This window comes from Myotis daubentonii, chromosome 8 (assembly GCF_963259705.1).
Source record: "Myotis daubentonii chromosome 8, mMyoDau2.1, whole genome shotgun sequence".
Lineage (NCBI taxonomy): Eukaryota > Metazoa > Chordata > Mammalia > Chiroptera > Vespertilionidae > Myotis > Myotis daubentonii.
Window position 1 is genome coordinate 59,085,119 of NC_081847.1, and position 16,095 is coordinate 59,101,213.

The following is a 16,095-nucleotide window of genomic DNA, read 5'->3' on the forward strand; positions in this document are numbered from 1 at the left end:
AAATCAAAGTAACTTGTACTATAAAAATAACAAGCAAGAAAAACAATAGCAGCCAAAAATAAAAATAACAAGCAGAAACCAAAATTACAATTTTTCCATTTGGAGCCTGATTTTTATATTTAAATCAAATGCCTATTCCTTGCTCCTTTTTAAAAGAAATACACCATTTAAGACTTCTGGTCAAGATGGCAGTATACCCCCTACCAGGCTTCTGGGGGATCCTAGGGAGAACCCTAGAGTCAGGCCACCGTAAACCCTGGGGAGAAGCAGAGACCCCCGAGGGCATCCCAGCCCCCCTTACTGTGACTCCCCACACTCAGCAATGACCTGTGGGGTGGGGGGGCCCTGGGACATTTTTAAACCTAGGGTTTGGCGTCTGGACTAAGCTCCATCCACGTCACTCACAAGTTTCTGTTTATATTTCTAGCTTTTTTAAATAAAAATAAAAAAAACCAGAAAACATACGTTTTCACAGCCCAGGGGCCTGGCACGCCGGTCTGTGCCCGCCCACCCCATCCCAGCCCAGCGGTCTCATTCCCTGGGCAGAGTCACACCCAGCCACCCTTCACTAACAGACCAGATCACACAGCAGCCGTGACTGTAACAGGCTGCCACATACACACGGTCTCACACTCGGTCTCACACTCACCTGTGGGTTTTTGGTTCCGTTCAATTTGGGTTTTTAACTTTACAGGGTCAGTACCGCTTCACCCTCCTTTTGTATGGAGTTCCATCCAGGGGCTTTCCCCCTGCTCCAGTCCTGAGGCCTCCTGACCCTGATGTTGTGATACACCCCACAGAGATCTATGTTTCTTATATTATTATTATTATTGATAATAATTATTATAATATTATGTAATAAATTTATAAGAAATGAAGAAAAAAAAGATGGCAGTATAGGTTAATGTGGTACTCAATTTCTCAACAGAAACTTTGCAGGCCAGAAGAGACTGGCATGAAATATTCAAAGTGGTGAAAAGCAAGAACCTACAACCAAGATTATTCTACCCAGCAAAGCTATAATTTAGAATTAAAGGGCAGATAAAGAGCTTCCCAAACAAGAAAAAGCTAGAGTTCATCACCACCAAACCAGTATTAAATGAAATACTAGAGTGTTCTTTAAGAAGAAGAAAATAAATTTTAAAAAATATGACCCTAGCTGGTTTAGCTCAGAGGATAAAGTGTCAGCCTGTGGACTGAAGGGTCCCAGGTTTGATTCTGGTCAAGGACACATGCCCAGATTGTGGACTTGATCCCCAGTGGGGGGCATGCAGGAGGCAGCCGATCAATGATTCTCTCTCATCATTAATGTTTCTAACTCTCTCTTCCTCTCCCTTCCTCTCTGAAATTAATAAAAATATTTTTTAAATGGATAATAAAAGACAATAAATATATATATCAACATACAAATCTAAAACTCAAAATAAATGCATAAGCAGAACAGAAACAGACTCATAGATACAGAGAACATTTTGATGGTTGTCAGATTTGGGGGGCTGGGGTTCTGGGGATGGGTGAAAGGGATTAGGAAGTTACAAAATAGTCATGGGATGTAAAGTACAACATAGGGAACAGACTCAATAATACCCTAATAATTATGTATGGTATCAGATGGGTATGAGATTTAGTGAGATGATCACTTAGTAAATTATACAATGTCTAATCACTAGGGTGTACACCTGAAACTAATATAATGTTGCATGTCAACAGTAATTGAAAAATAAACAATGATTTAAAAAATAAGAAAAATTTTAAAAGCTACACCATTTAATTTTTAACATTTTAAGGCCAAGGTACATATTTTATTTCCCAAAGGTGGACTTCTTAAGATTCTTTAAAACCTTGAGAACCAAGATGGCGGCATAGGTTAACGCCGGAGTTTGCTGCTTTGAACAACTACTTCAAAAGTGAAACCAAAAAACGGAAGGGACATCACCCAGAACCCCAGGAACGCTGGCTGAGTGGAAGTCCTACAACTAGGAGGAAAGAGAAACGCATACGGACACTCAGAGGAGGCGCAGTGCTGAAGTCAAATTCTGAGGTGCGGAGTGCGCGGAGCGGGCTGGCGGCGGAGGGCGCGGTTGTTGTTTTCAATCGGGAGGGAGTCGCAGACTCTGAGCTCCAGATACAGGCGAGTCTTTAGGGACCCAGACTCAAACGGGAGAAGCGGGACTGTCTGGCTTCCGTCAGAGCGAGTGCAGCTTTCTCTCCGAGCTTTGCAGCAGGGTGCTGGGACTCAGAGAGGCAGAGCCCCTGGGGACAGGACTGAGAGCTGCCATAGCTGCTCTCTCCGGCCCACCCTGTTGATCCTGTGCGACCCGCCCCGCCCAAGCCCTGCACACAGGCATTTGCCGGATAGCCTCAGGCAAAGGCTAGATTAGCACCTCCCTAGAGGACAGAAGTTCTCTCACTGCTGACACAGCTGATTCTCATAGCCACTTGGCCTGGAGGTCAAACCCTCCCTGGAATTAGCTACAACAATCAAGATTTATCTATAAGACTGCGAACAAAGACCACTAGGGGGTGCACCAAGGAAGCATAACAAAATGCGGAGACAAAGAAACAGGACAAAATTGTCAATGGAAGATATAGAGTTCAGAACCACACTTTTAAGGTCTCTCAAGAACTGTTTAGAAGCTGCCGATAAACTTAATGAGATCTACACGAAAACTAATAAGACCCTCGATCTTATATTGGGGAACCAACTAGAAATTAAGCACACACGGACTGAAATAACAAATATTATACAGACGCCCGACAGCAGACCAGAGGAGCGCAAGAATCAAGTCAATGATTTGAAATGCGAGGAAGCAAAAAACATCCAACCGGAAAAGCAAAATGAAAAAAGAATCCAAAAATGCGAGGATAGTGTAAGGAGCCTCTGGGACAGCTTCAAGCGTACCAACATCAGAATTATAGGGGTGCCAGAAGATGAGAGAGAGCAAGATATTGAAAACCTATTGGAAGAAATAATGACAGAAAACTTCCCCCACCTGGTGAAAGAAATGGACTTACAGGTCCAAGAAGCGCGGAGAACCCCAAACAAAAGGAATCCAAAGAGGACCACACCAAGACACATCATAATTAAAATGCCAAGAGCAAAAGATAAAGAGAGAATCTTAAAAACAGCAAGAGAAAGAAACTCAGTTACCTACAAGGGAATACCCATACGACTGTCAGCTGATTTCTCAACAGAAACTTTGCAGGCCAGAAGGGAGTGGCAAGAAATATTCAAAGTGATGAATGCCAAGAACCTACAACCAAGATTACTTTATCCAGCAAAGCTATCATTCAGAATTGAAGGTCAGATAAAGAGCTTCACAGATAAGGAAAAGCTAAAGGAGTTCATCACCACCAAACCAGGATTATATGAAATGCTGAAAGGTATCCTTTAAGAAGAGGAAGAGGAAGAAAAAGGTAAAGATACAAATTATGAACAACAAATAGGCATCTATCAACAAGTGAATCTAAGAATCAAGTGAATAAATAATCTGATGAACAGAATGAACTGTTGATTATAATAGAATCAGGGACATAGAAAGGGAATGGACTGACTATTCTTGGGGGGGAAAGGGGTGTGGGAGATGTGGGAAGAGACTGGACAAAAATCGTGCACCTATGGATTAGGACAGTGGGTGGGGAGTGAGGGCGGAGGGTGGGGCGGGAACTGGGAGGAGGGGAGTTATGGGGGGAAAAAAGAGGAACAAATGTAATAATCTGAACAATAAAGATTTAATTAAAAAAAAAAATAAAAATAAAAATAAAAATATTCATATAGGTATGAACAAAAAAAAAAAAAAGATTCTTTAAAACCTTAATTTCTGTAGAACCTAAAATTACATGGAGTTTAAAATGATTGTTTGTCTTTCTCTGACCTATATATTTTGATGTCTTCTTCTTAGTTTCTTTGTTTCTCCACAAGATCACATATCTCTTCATTTGAAACAAGTCAATTTCTATCTATACACACACACACACACACACACACACACACACACACACACACACACTACATGCATTTCTACTTTTGTAAGCTATATTAACTTGTCTTTTCTTACTGTTTTTCTTAGTGACAGACGTTCTGCCTTTTCTCGAATTGCAACTTTTCTTGACTTCTTCTCAAAAACTTCCTCCTGGTGGAGAGTGGACAGAGACTGTTTCGATACTGTGGACTGCTTGGATGTTGTGATTCCTTCTTCACTAGCAAGAAGATTCCTCTGGGCTATATAAGCAGCAGCTTCTTTAATTCTTTCTTCTTCTGTGTCTGTTATTCCACTGACATGCACTTGGCTAGAATATAACAATGGCAAAATAGAGATATTGTGGATGGCAGTGATAATATTGCCTAATTTTACTAAGTTCAAGGTACCAGGCCCCAGACATTGTGCACCAAGCCCAAAGAAAACTTGATAGGAAAACCTTTTAATCAGGAACTAACTCTTCACGTATGAAGTGATTGTCACCTTAACAAAAAGTGGTAACAACGATAATAATATCTATGGTGGCCCTGGAGTTTTGCCAAGTGCTTTTTACACACATTATCTCATTTTACCACCACAACAACCTTATGAGGTAAACTTTAAACCTTTATCATTTCAATTTTAGATATATGATAACAAGGCTCAGAGAAGTTAGATAACTTGCCCATGGTCATTTCCTTGGTGTGTATAAATATGATTGAGTCTATAATAAAAGATTAATTTATGACTTCCTTCCAGAAAACATCCTATATAATAAAAGCCCAGCGACTGAACTGCGGAATGACCAGAACAACCAGTCAACCAGTCGCTATGATGCACACTGACCACCAGGGGGCAGAGGCTCAATGCAAGAGCTGCCCCCTGGTGGTCAGTGCGATCCCACAGTGGGAGCGCCGCTTGGCCAACTGGGATGAGTGGCGCTCCCACAGCGGGCCGATCCCCGCAGGCCATGCCCCCCACCAGTGCATAATTCCATGCACCGGCCTCTAGTGATACTATAAAATAAAATGCAGTTTGTGTGCTTTGATTCTGATACATGACTAATGTGCTTAATCTGAATCTATAAATCAATTGATGTAATGCATTGGCCAGAGCTGTTGCATGTATAAATAAGTTCTAAATTTAGCTGAGATCCTTATGCCTACTGGGTTTCTTTTCTAAATAATAAAGATTTCATGTGCATATATCATTGTGTATGTATATATGTATGTGTATATATTTAATATGATCGTCTTTATTTATACTTGCACATAGTTCTGATGAGATGCTAAAACTTGCATTTGAAGTGACCTTTATAAAAGTTACTTGTTTTTATTTATAATTGATGATAATGCCAAGTGAGTAGTAACACCCAAAAGTGCTCTGCAGTAGTTTATGATAGAATTTATGCTGTGGTTTATTAATGTTGTCAAAAATATTTGGATTATTTTTAACCTCCTTCAATACCTTTGTCATGAACTCCATTAGATGTTTCAGTGAGGAAGTATATTGATTAGGTTGAAGATTCTTTTGAAATTGAGTCTCCCTAGACCTCTCAAGGCAGAATTGTATATTTGCTTTTCTTATAATAATAATTACCTCTAAATTTAAGCAAACACTGCCATTGTGTTTACAAGTTCCTGGCACCTGAATCTATGCAACTTGCTGAAGAGCATGAATCAACATTTTCTCAAGTTTAGAATTTCTTATGGAATATTACTAAAATATCTGGTAGACAAGACTAGTCTACTCTGTTTCTCACTAAACTTAATAAGTTGTAATTTCATTTTCCATATCTCTATTTCTCCAAATATGAATAACCCTGTCTCTACTAAGGAATTTAGTAGTATATCCAGTATAATTTAGGAAGAGAAAAAGAAAAATGGAACAATTTTAGCTTAGTGTCTTGATATAATTACCTCTCTCTCTCTCTCTCTCTCTCTCTTTTTAATGAGATTGGGAATGAATTAATAACTGAATACAAAACAAACCATAATAAAAGTGCCTGGAATTCTCTATAGAGGTTAAAATACAATAGAAAGATTTGAAATGAACTTCTAGTAGGATACTCTCCTCTCTCTCTCTCTCTCTCATATATATATACATTTAACAGATTGTATTCAGTGCTAGTTTTGCCCTGAGTTTCGATAACTCTATGTAAGAGAACATTAATTTTAACTCACATTACCTCTAACCGAGACATGTTGGCATAGCTCTAGAGAGCAGAATGGAGTCACAGTTTCCATGCCTTTTCCATTTACAAATACGCTTAACCTAAAAAAAGCTTTAAGGCCGAAACCGGTTTGGCTCAGTGGATAGAGCGTCGGCCTGCGGACTGAGGGGTCCCGGGTTCGATTCCGGTCGGGGGCATGTGCCTGGGTTGCGGGCATATCCCCAGTAGGAGATGTGCAGGAGGCAGCTGATCGATGTTTCTCTCTCATAGATGTTTCTGACTCTCTATCTCTCTCCCTTCCTCTCTGTAAAAAATCAATAAAATATATTTTTAAATAAATAAATAAATAAATAAATAAAGCTTTAAGTATTTCACATGAGAACTCAAGTACCCTTAAAAAATATTTTTGACCCAGAACAGCAAGAATATTTGCCTTTAAGTAAATATAAATGCAGATCAGTGATAACCCTGCTATAATCTGGGTACAAGAATATGATGCTAACATGCTGACAAACATATGCTGCTACTAATCTATAACAATAAAAGCATAATATGCTAATTAGACCAGACGTGCTTCCTGATGACCTTCCAGACGAAGCCAGGGCTGTGAGGGAAGCCCAGGTCCTGGGTGCCTGCTGGTGGCTGGAGGGAAGCCCGGGTCCCAGGTGACAGAGGGAGCCGGTGCTGGCAGCTGGAGAAAGGAAGGCCTACTTTGGCACGAATTTTGTGCATCAGGCCTCTAGTTTAAAATAAATTTAAATCCTCCCTGATGCTGTGATTACCTCTGATGGTCTCAACTTAAAACCTGTGGTGACACAGTAAGCTCAAAGTATGTCAGTATAAGAAGTAGAATTTTCAAGTGCCATGCAAAAAATTGTATTTTCCAGAAATACACATACTATGAATATATGTTGCATTGCCCAATGCTAGGGAGACTCTCAGCTCTTCTACCATCTGCCATGAGACTTATAGCAAGTCACTGAACCTTGATTTTCTGTTCCAAAAATTGATATACTAATACCTCTCCAGGGCTGCATTGAGGATTTAGCAAGATAGTTTCTATAAAGTATGACTCCCAGAAAAAAAATAGGTACTCAACAAATGTTCATTTCCTTCCCATCCTCCTCTTAGATTGCTAATACCATCAGCACATTATGAAGTATTATTTTAAAAATAGTAATAAGTATAGGAGATGACTCCATTTAAAAAATAAAGGAGAACTGGAAATAAAACCTATAAGATCTTTTTAAAGTCACATTTTCTTTTATCACAGTTTATTTTATAAATGATGATTTCTTGAGACTGGCCTGGAAAACACAAAATTGTTTGGTGGGAGAAGACAGTGGAAAGCTTCATTTCATGCCCACACAAGTGGAGAAGCATGCCATGATGGTTAATGCTAAGTTGATGGTTTTTAAATAATTTTTTTAAAACAGTGAGGATGAAAACAAAAAATAAAATAGTTCACTCCTCTCCCCTACCCATCTCCTATAACGAATGTGAATACATATTACACTAACTGTGAAGAGGCTTAAGTCTGGGCAGGCATACTTAGTAATATAAGCAGGTTTCTCTGGAGAGTTCACTTAAAAATCAGGTATCAAAAAATCAAAGATATCAAATAAAAGGCTAAAAATAGGATATTATTTATTCCCTTACCTTCCTAATTGGGTTCAGAGCAATTGTGACATTAGCCTCTGAAACGATTCAGAAAGGAGCCATCAGAGAGCAAGCAGGGGGAAGAAAAACACGGGAAAACAAAAATCATAACTACATTATTGCCTACTGAATTTCCTGAGAGAATGACCTCATTTTGAGTATCACTATTAACTCTGTTAATAGTTCTCCATTCAAAGGAAAATCAACAGGAGAAAGCTCATAAAGTTCCCCTTAAATTTTAATTTGGTGTCTCAGACAAGTTTCCTTTCAAGATTCCTTTGGATATTATTATCCTTCAAAAAACATGTTTATATTATAAACACTGAAATTTGGCATTACTCAGACTTGTGATTTAGTGATTATTTTGTTTGATATTTACCTCAAATAATCTATTCTATATTCAATAAATATAAGCCAGGCATCAAATTATCATGTAATTCATATATATATATATATATACTAGAGGCCCGGTGCACAAAAATTTGTGCACTCGGGGGGGGAGGGGGGGGTCCCTCAGCCTGGCCTGTGCCCTCTCGCAGTCTGGGACCCCTCGGGAGATAACGACCTGCTGGTTTAGGCCTGCTCCCGGGTGGCAGAGGGCAGGCCCAATCCCTAGGTGCAGCCCCTGGTCGGGCTCAGAGCAGGGCTGATTGGGGAGTTGGGGCGCCGCCCCCTGTCACACTCAAGGCAGGGTCGATGGGGAGGTTGTGGAGCAACCCCCTGTCACACACAGAGCAGGGCCAATATGGGGGTTGGGGCGCTGCCCCCTGTCACACACAGAGCAGGGCCCATCAGGGGGGTTGGGGCTCTGTACCCTGTCACGCACAGAGCAGGGCCCATCAGGGGGTTGGGGTGCTGCCCTCTATCACCCACAGAGCAGGGCGGATCAGGGGGTTGGGGCGCCGCCACTCTCACACTCAGGGCAGGGCTGATGGGGAGGTTATGGCTCTACCCCGTCACACACAGAGCAGGGCCCGTGGGGGGGGGGGGGGGTTGGGGAGCTCCCCCCTATCAGACACAGAGCAGGGCTGATCAGGGGGTTGGGGCGCCTTCCCCTGTCATGAACAGTGCAGGGTGGATAGGGAGGTTGTGGCCCCGCCCCCTGTCACACACAGAGCCGCAGGGCGATCAGGGGGTTTGGGTGCTGCCCCCTGTCATGCTGATTCCAGTGCTGGGAGGCCTCACGGCTCCGCTGATCCCAGTGCCGGGAGGCATATTACCCTTTTACTATATAGCATAGAGGCCTGGTGCACGGGTGGGGGCTGGCTGGTTTGCCCTGAAGGGTGTCCTGGATCAGGGTGGGGGTCCCCACTGGGGTGCCTGGCCAGTCTGGGTGAGGGGCTGAGGGCTGTTTTCAGGCTGGGGTGACTGAACTCCCAAACGCTCCTTTTTTCCTTTTTTTTTTTTTTTTTTTTTTTTTTAATTCTGGGCCAGCTTTACCTTGAGGCTTGGCTCCAGCTCTTAGGCCTCTGGCTGAAAGTAGGTTTCTGGCCTTTGCTTACAATGTTGCGATTCTGCTGGCTGAAGTTGGGCGTATTTGTTACAATGTTTCTTAAACTGCCCGCTCAGAGGCCTGCAGCCTCCGTCACTGAGGCAACCAAGCCTCATGTTAGTTTCAAGCTGCCTGGCTGCCGGCCGCCATCTTGGCTGACAGTTAATTTGCATATCTCGCTGATTAGCCAATGAAAAGGGTATCGGTTGTACGCCAATTACCATGTTTCTCTTTTATTAGATAGGATATATATATATATATATAGTTTTATTAATTTTTTTACAGAGAGGAAGGAAAAGGGATAGAGAGTTAGAAACATCGATCAGCTGCCTCCTGCACACCCCCTACTGGGAATGTGCCTGCAACCAAGGTACATGCCCTTGACCGGAATCGAACCTGGGACCCTTCAGTCCGCAGGCTGACGCTCTATCCACTGAGCCAAACCGGTTATGGAATGATGTAATTCTTTTACTTAGTCTATGTTTTCTAACATTTTTTTCCTCCTAATGAATAATAATTAAAACCACACAGGCAACCAAGATATTTTTCATTTACCTAACATATCATTATATTTTGTTTTTTTTAGTTCATTCAACATCTTAGAGTTTTGAATCTTTCTTTCACTCTATAGTGACTAGATTTGGTATTTAATCACTAGCATCCAACAGTCTCTTTCTAATTTCAACTAGTTACATAAGTAGAATAAAGTTACTGCCTGGCTGGTGTGGCTTGGTGGTTGAGCTTCAATTCCAGGTTAGGGCACATGCCAGGGTTGCGGGCTCAAACCCCTGTGTGGGGTGTGCAGGAGGCAGTCAATTGGTGATTCTCTCTCATCATTAATATTTTTATCTTTCTCTCCCTCTCCCTTCCTTTTAGAAATAAGTTTTTTTTTTAAAGTTCCTGATCATTCTCTTTTCTCATGTAGCCATCCTATGGGATGGTAAAGACTTTAACAATGAACACATCTCCCTCTGCATAGAGTTCCAAGGTTCTTCAGACTTTTCTCAATAGTATATAGTGAATGCTCATAAAATGGTAGCTGCTATTATTATTATTACTTGACATTTACTCTCCACTTTATTATAATCAAGGCCAGGAACAGAATGCATACTCACCGTCCTGAGAAAATGGGTACCATATAGTCACTTGGCAGGTTTTCCTTCTCCTCCCCAGAGAGAAGGCTTTTCTTGGCTCTCTTCATTTGGGGGCTCAACTTGGATGAATAATCTTCTAACATCAGATTGGAATCTGTAAGTCTGAAACAAAAGCCCTAATATCAGACAATAACAAAAAATGTCTTTAAAATATTCAAAATACTTATAAAATAAGGTTTTACCAGGGGGGTGGTAGGGGGGTGTCACAGAATCCTAGATCTCTAACGTTATAATTATCTTTTATCTTTAGAACTAAAGTGAATGAGAAAGCCCTCTAGACAGACATAAGAGAAAAATAGGCCTATAGAAATTTCATGGCTTTCCCCCCTAAGTTTCAAGGGAAAACAGCAATGCTTTGCCAGAGGCTAAAGCAAACAGCAATTAGCATAAAAGTACAAAAGAGACATTGGAAGACCAATGGACTTTGATATTCAGCAAGGCTGAATATCAGCACAAGACTTCCCTGCTGTGATTGCAATGGCTCAAGGTGATTTCCTGATAATCCTTACATTATTTACCAAACTTTACCTTTGATCTGCCTGTATGCATTGCTAAAGGGCAAATGTGTATTCAAAGTAAATAAAAGCAGATGGACAGGTCTTGGTCTCTCTGTGCCTCTTCACAAAAGAGGTTTCCACCTGGCCCCCCAAAATTCATATTTCTTATATAGCATTTTCATTTGCACATCGGCCCCTCCTGCAGATCCTGAACCCCACCATGCAGGTCAAGGCAGTGTTTTTGTAATAGTTCCAAATACTTTTCGCTGTTAAGTTAATGTCCACAATGTAGACCATCTATATCTATACTAATAAAAGGGTAATATGCTAATTAGGGCAGACATCTTCCAGACATCCTTCCGGACAAAGCCGCAGCGGCTGCCTGAGGCTCAGGCAAGCTGCGGATGGCGGCTGTCGCTTTAAGGGCCGGGCCAAGGATCAGGCAACTGTGGTGGCCAGCAGTGGCTGCAGCAGAGGCATGATGGGGGTGTTGCCTTCCCCTGATCCACCCGGTCACCTCCTGCAGAGGGAGGCCAGAGGCAGCAGCAGCGAGAGGGTGGTGGGGGTGGTGCCTTACCCTGATTGGCTGGTCGCCTCCCACAGAGCAGGTAGTGGGCCTAAGCCATCAGTAGGACATCCCCTGAGGGCTCCCGGACTGTGAGAGTGGGCAGGCTGGTCTGATGGACACCCCCTCCAGTTCACGAATTTTCATGCACCAGGCCTCTAGTATATATATATAAATGGTTTGTATACACTGTGCATCCAAATCTTTTGGGGGATTAAAAAATATTCTGGATAGGGAGCTCAGGCAATTCAGATGCAGGGCCTGTAGGCCAATGAGTTGGGAACACTTCTCAACTCATTCTATAAGGCCACTATCTATACTAATAAAAGCCTATGTGGTTGTCACGCCCTAATGCTGTGATGCCCTCATGCCCTCACATGGTAACAATCCATCACCAGGAGGCTGTGTGCACAGTGAGTGTGTGTGGGTGGGCGGGGACTTGACGCTGCATGTGTGGCACGGAGACAGGTCCTGCGGCTCCACACAGCGATGCCGGGGGCGGGTCCTGGCAGCTCTGCACAGCGACACTGGGGGCGGGACCCCCAGCTCTGGCCTACCTCTTTGGGGCAATCCATAGAGGAGCCCCAGATGGGTGGGCGGGGCCTACCTCTTGGGGAAGATTGATCGTGGGGCTCCCGCGCTGTGAGAGGGCACAGGCCAGGCTTGGGGAACTCCCCCCCACCCGAGTGCACGAATTTCATGCACTGGGCCTCTAGTTACCTAATATCAAAATTAAACAAAGTGCCCTAGCCAGGTAGCTTAGTTAGTTAGGGCATAGTCTCGATATGCCAAAGTTGCAGGTTCCATATTCAGTTAGGGCATATACAAGAAGCAATCAATGAATGCATAAATAAGTGAAACAACCAATCGATATTTCTCTCTCCCTTCCTCTCTCTCTCTCTCAAATCAATTTTTAAAAAACATAAACATTTAAAAAAAAATTTTTAAACTAAGACCAATGTTACTCATGAACATAGAGGTAAAAATCCTTTAAAAAATGTTGGCAAACTAAATCCAGCAACATATAAAACCAAGTGGAGTTTATCACAGGAGTGCAAAGTTTATTTAACATTTGAAAAATCAATTAGTATAATAGAATAAAAAACAGAAACCACATTATCAATTAATAGATCCAGAAAAAATACTTGGCAAAATTCAGCATTCATTCATTTTAAAAACTCCTGCCAAAATAGGAATAGAAGGAAACTTCTTCAGCCATATTGAGGCCATCTATAAAAAATTTATAGTTAATATCATATCTAATAGTAAAAATTAAATGCTTTCCTCCTAAAGTTAGAAACAAGGCTATAATATTGTTCTTACCACTTCTATTCAACATTTTATTGATGCTTCTAGCCAAAGCAATTTGTCTTAAAAAAATTTTTCATTGTAAGGATAGGCATATAGTTCAATGGAACAGAATTGAGAGTCCAGAAATATTGGTAAACCATTACATTCATGGTCAATTTTTGACAAAGGTGGTAAGGAATTTAATGAATAAAAGGATATCTTTTCAACAAATGGTGCTGAGATTATTGTACATCCATTTGCCAAAGGGTGAATTTATAATTTTATTCAACATCACACACACAAAATAATTCATAATACTAGTAGATTATATTTTTAAATATAAAAGCTAAAATTATAAAACTCTTAGAAGATAAGAGGAACTCTTTATGGTGCTGAGTTAGGTAAAGAGTTCTTAGATATAATACCAGTAGCATGATTCAAAAGAAAAATTGGAGAATTAAACTTCATTGAAATTAAAAATTCTGATCTTTTAAAGACATTGTTAAGAGAATGAAAAGACAAGGCACAGAATAAAAGAAAATATTTATAAACTGGACTCCTCATACATTGTTTTGGGAATGTAAAATGGTATAACTATTTTGGAAAACAATGGTGTAGTTCCTTATAAAGTTGACCATAAACTTAGCATCCAAACCAGCTGATACTTTAGAAAGTACAGTTATAAGTTCAATTCAAATGTTATGGAACAATACACTTTCAGATTGTGTTATATGTTAGAGTACCACTGAAATTTTTAGGTTTTATTTTTCAACTTTCTATAGCAATTTCATTTTTCAACAGAAACTTATTCAGCATTCATTGTATGAAAAATACTGTGCTGTGCTTAACACTGGGATGAGAGGGAGATATGAAGATAAATACCATTGTTTTCTGAGAGCTTTATATCTAGTAGGGGAGTAAATGCTACCAGGCCTGGCAAGTTGTATTATGTCAATGGAAAAAAGGATGGAAGAACATAAGGAAGGTGGGCAAATAAGCAGAAAGACAAATGCAAACAAAATTAGAATTCACAGGCTTGACAGAGAATTTCTGTCTGGGCTTATCAGGGAATCCTTTGTGAAAAGCTGGGCACTGGAAGATGGGTAAGACATCGCAGAATGGGCTGTATATACAAAAGCCTAAAAATTAAAGCTTAATTTTCATTGCTGAATTATCTATGTTTTGCCATTAGACTTTACTGAGTGGCCATTAAAGAGCTAAACTCATTTTTATTATTCTAAAATTGTCCCTTTAAAACTAAAATCTTTATATACATTTACAACTTAGTACTGTTGCTTATAAACAACTATTTACCAGAGGAGAAAGAGGCAGTGGTTTTAGTGACCTATGGGACAGCGTCTCAAGAATGCACTTTTTGGCTATCATTACTCAGGACTTCTGGTATCTGAAGTTCCATTTATTTCACCTTCAAAACTTCCAGGAGGGTCAGAAACAAGCACTTGAACTTCACATTCTATTTTCTCATCTCAACTTTTCTATCACCCATATTTCCTCCTCTGAAAGAAAATACTTTCTTTAGGCTTTTGTGAAAAAGTTATTTTGGGTATACTTTTGAATTAGAGCAGTTTTGTTCTATGCTGTTCCTTTGATATTGTCATCATGTCAGCCTCAATACTGTCTATTGACCTTTCATTCTCTGGTTTCCTAATATGGACACTTATGTAGGTCTCAGGAAAACATCAAAGTTAGTAGACATGTAGGATACCAAAAAGAGCCCATCTTGTGTTAATACACTTTGCAGAAAACATATCTTGTAAGATACAAGCATGAATTTATTTTTACTTTTAAAAAAATATTTTTATTTATTTCGGAGAGGAAGGGAGGGAGAGAAAGATAGAAACATCAATGATTAGAGAAAATCATTGATTGGCTGCCTCCTGCACACCCCCTACGGTGGATCGAGCCTGCAACCCAGGCATGTGCCCTGACCTAGAATCGAACCGTGACCTCCTGGTTTATAGGCTGATGCTCAACCACTGAGCCACACCATCTGGGCAAGCATGAATTTAGTTTGACCAACATCACCCTTGAAATTTATTGACATGTAGTGTCATAATAAATAAGTATCCCTTGCTTTTTGTTTTTATTTTTTGCATTTGTTACCGTACACTTAGCTTTTTTCCCCCCCTTTTCATTTCAATCTCATGGCCATAAAAATCTCACTCTTAGTTTTAAAAAAAAAATTTTTAGCTAAGATCTCCCAACTTGAAGGACAATTTCTTTCCTCATTTTACAGATGAAGAAACTGAGAGGTTAAATAGAAATATAACCACAGTTTTTTCTTGTAGTTATTGCTTTTTTATTATTTAAATTTCCACTGAGAAGTAATATTGAACTCTTCTTTTCAGTAACTCTTCTCAGCTGAACTAAAAGCAAATACCATGAGGGTCTGAAACACTTCTCACCATAAATGTAGAACAGTCATGTGTTCCAGAAAAGATAGGTGGGTAAAACACTGAGAGATTTAAATTTTTTATGGTTCTTATCTACATACACTTTTCAGTTTTTATCTGTTTCTATTTAAGAAATTAATTTAAGTAGACTAGCTTATGACCTATTTTTAAGCAGAAGTGAAAGAATTTACTTCATATTTCCTAGAAATCATACTATGCAGGACACTTGACAATGGGAGATGCCTTAGGGAGTCTAAGTCTGCAGACCAAACATTGTCCAGGGTTTTTATAAAGGTTAGTCTTATTAACTTATTTACAAGGTCGCCCAGAAACCCACATCCCACTCCACTTTGGGGATGGTCCCTGTGGTTTACTAGACATTTTATGAAAGTTCCCTTCCTCATTTGAGGTGCTCCTGATTTCTCTCGTTTCATTTAGAAAGGCGGTTGTGGAAAAGGTCAAGCCTGTTGCAATGGATCCTCTGACCCTCCAGAACTCCGAGATCTCTGCAGGGAAGCTCAGTTACACCCAACTGCGTGGCAGAGCTAACAGTGGACACAGCTAACATTTCACCTCCAAGCTCTGGGAGGTAACGGCTTTGTCCTTCCTCTACCTTTAGCTGACTCATTCCATTCCTACTCTATTAAAGGACATGCTTTCCTTCTCACAGCATAACTCACCTGCCTATGGAAGATTAATGTCATTCTGAGAGTATCTTGTATCATCTAAACTTGAGTTTTACCTGCAAATAGTATTTGCACAGGAAGCAGAAAATGAATCACATCTTTCTGGGCCTCAGTTAAAATGCCTATAAAAGGAGGGGCTTGATTTAGGTGAACTTTTGGTCTCTTCCTGCTTTAACATTCCACAGTTCTATTCATCTACAAATTGC

The 16,095-nt window shown here is 40.5% G+C and overlaps 1 protein-coding gene across 2 annotated transcripts in view; it reads right to left on the reverse strand.

Annotated features, from left to right (window-relative positions):
- The window catches only part of MYOM1 (myomesin 1), a 132,046-nt gene that overhangs the window by 97,916 nt on the left and 18,035 nt on the right, over positions 1 to 16,095 (reverse strand). For both annotated transcript variants that reach the window (XM_059706538.1, XM_059706539.1), the window contains exons 3-4: positions 10,399 to 10,539; positions 4,059 to 4,290 (exon numbers count right to left, since the gene is read on the reverse strand). In XM_059706538.1, the coding sequence (XP_059562521.1) occupies positions 4,059 to 4,290; positions 10,399 to 10,539 (373 nt within the window). The remainder of the gene's footprint in view (positions 1 to 4,058; positions 4,291 to 10,398; positions 10,540 to 16,095) is intronic.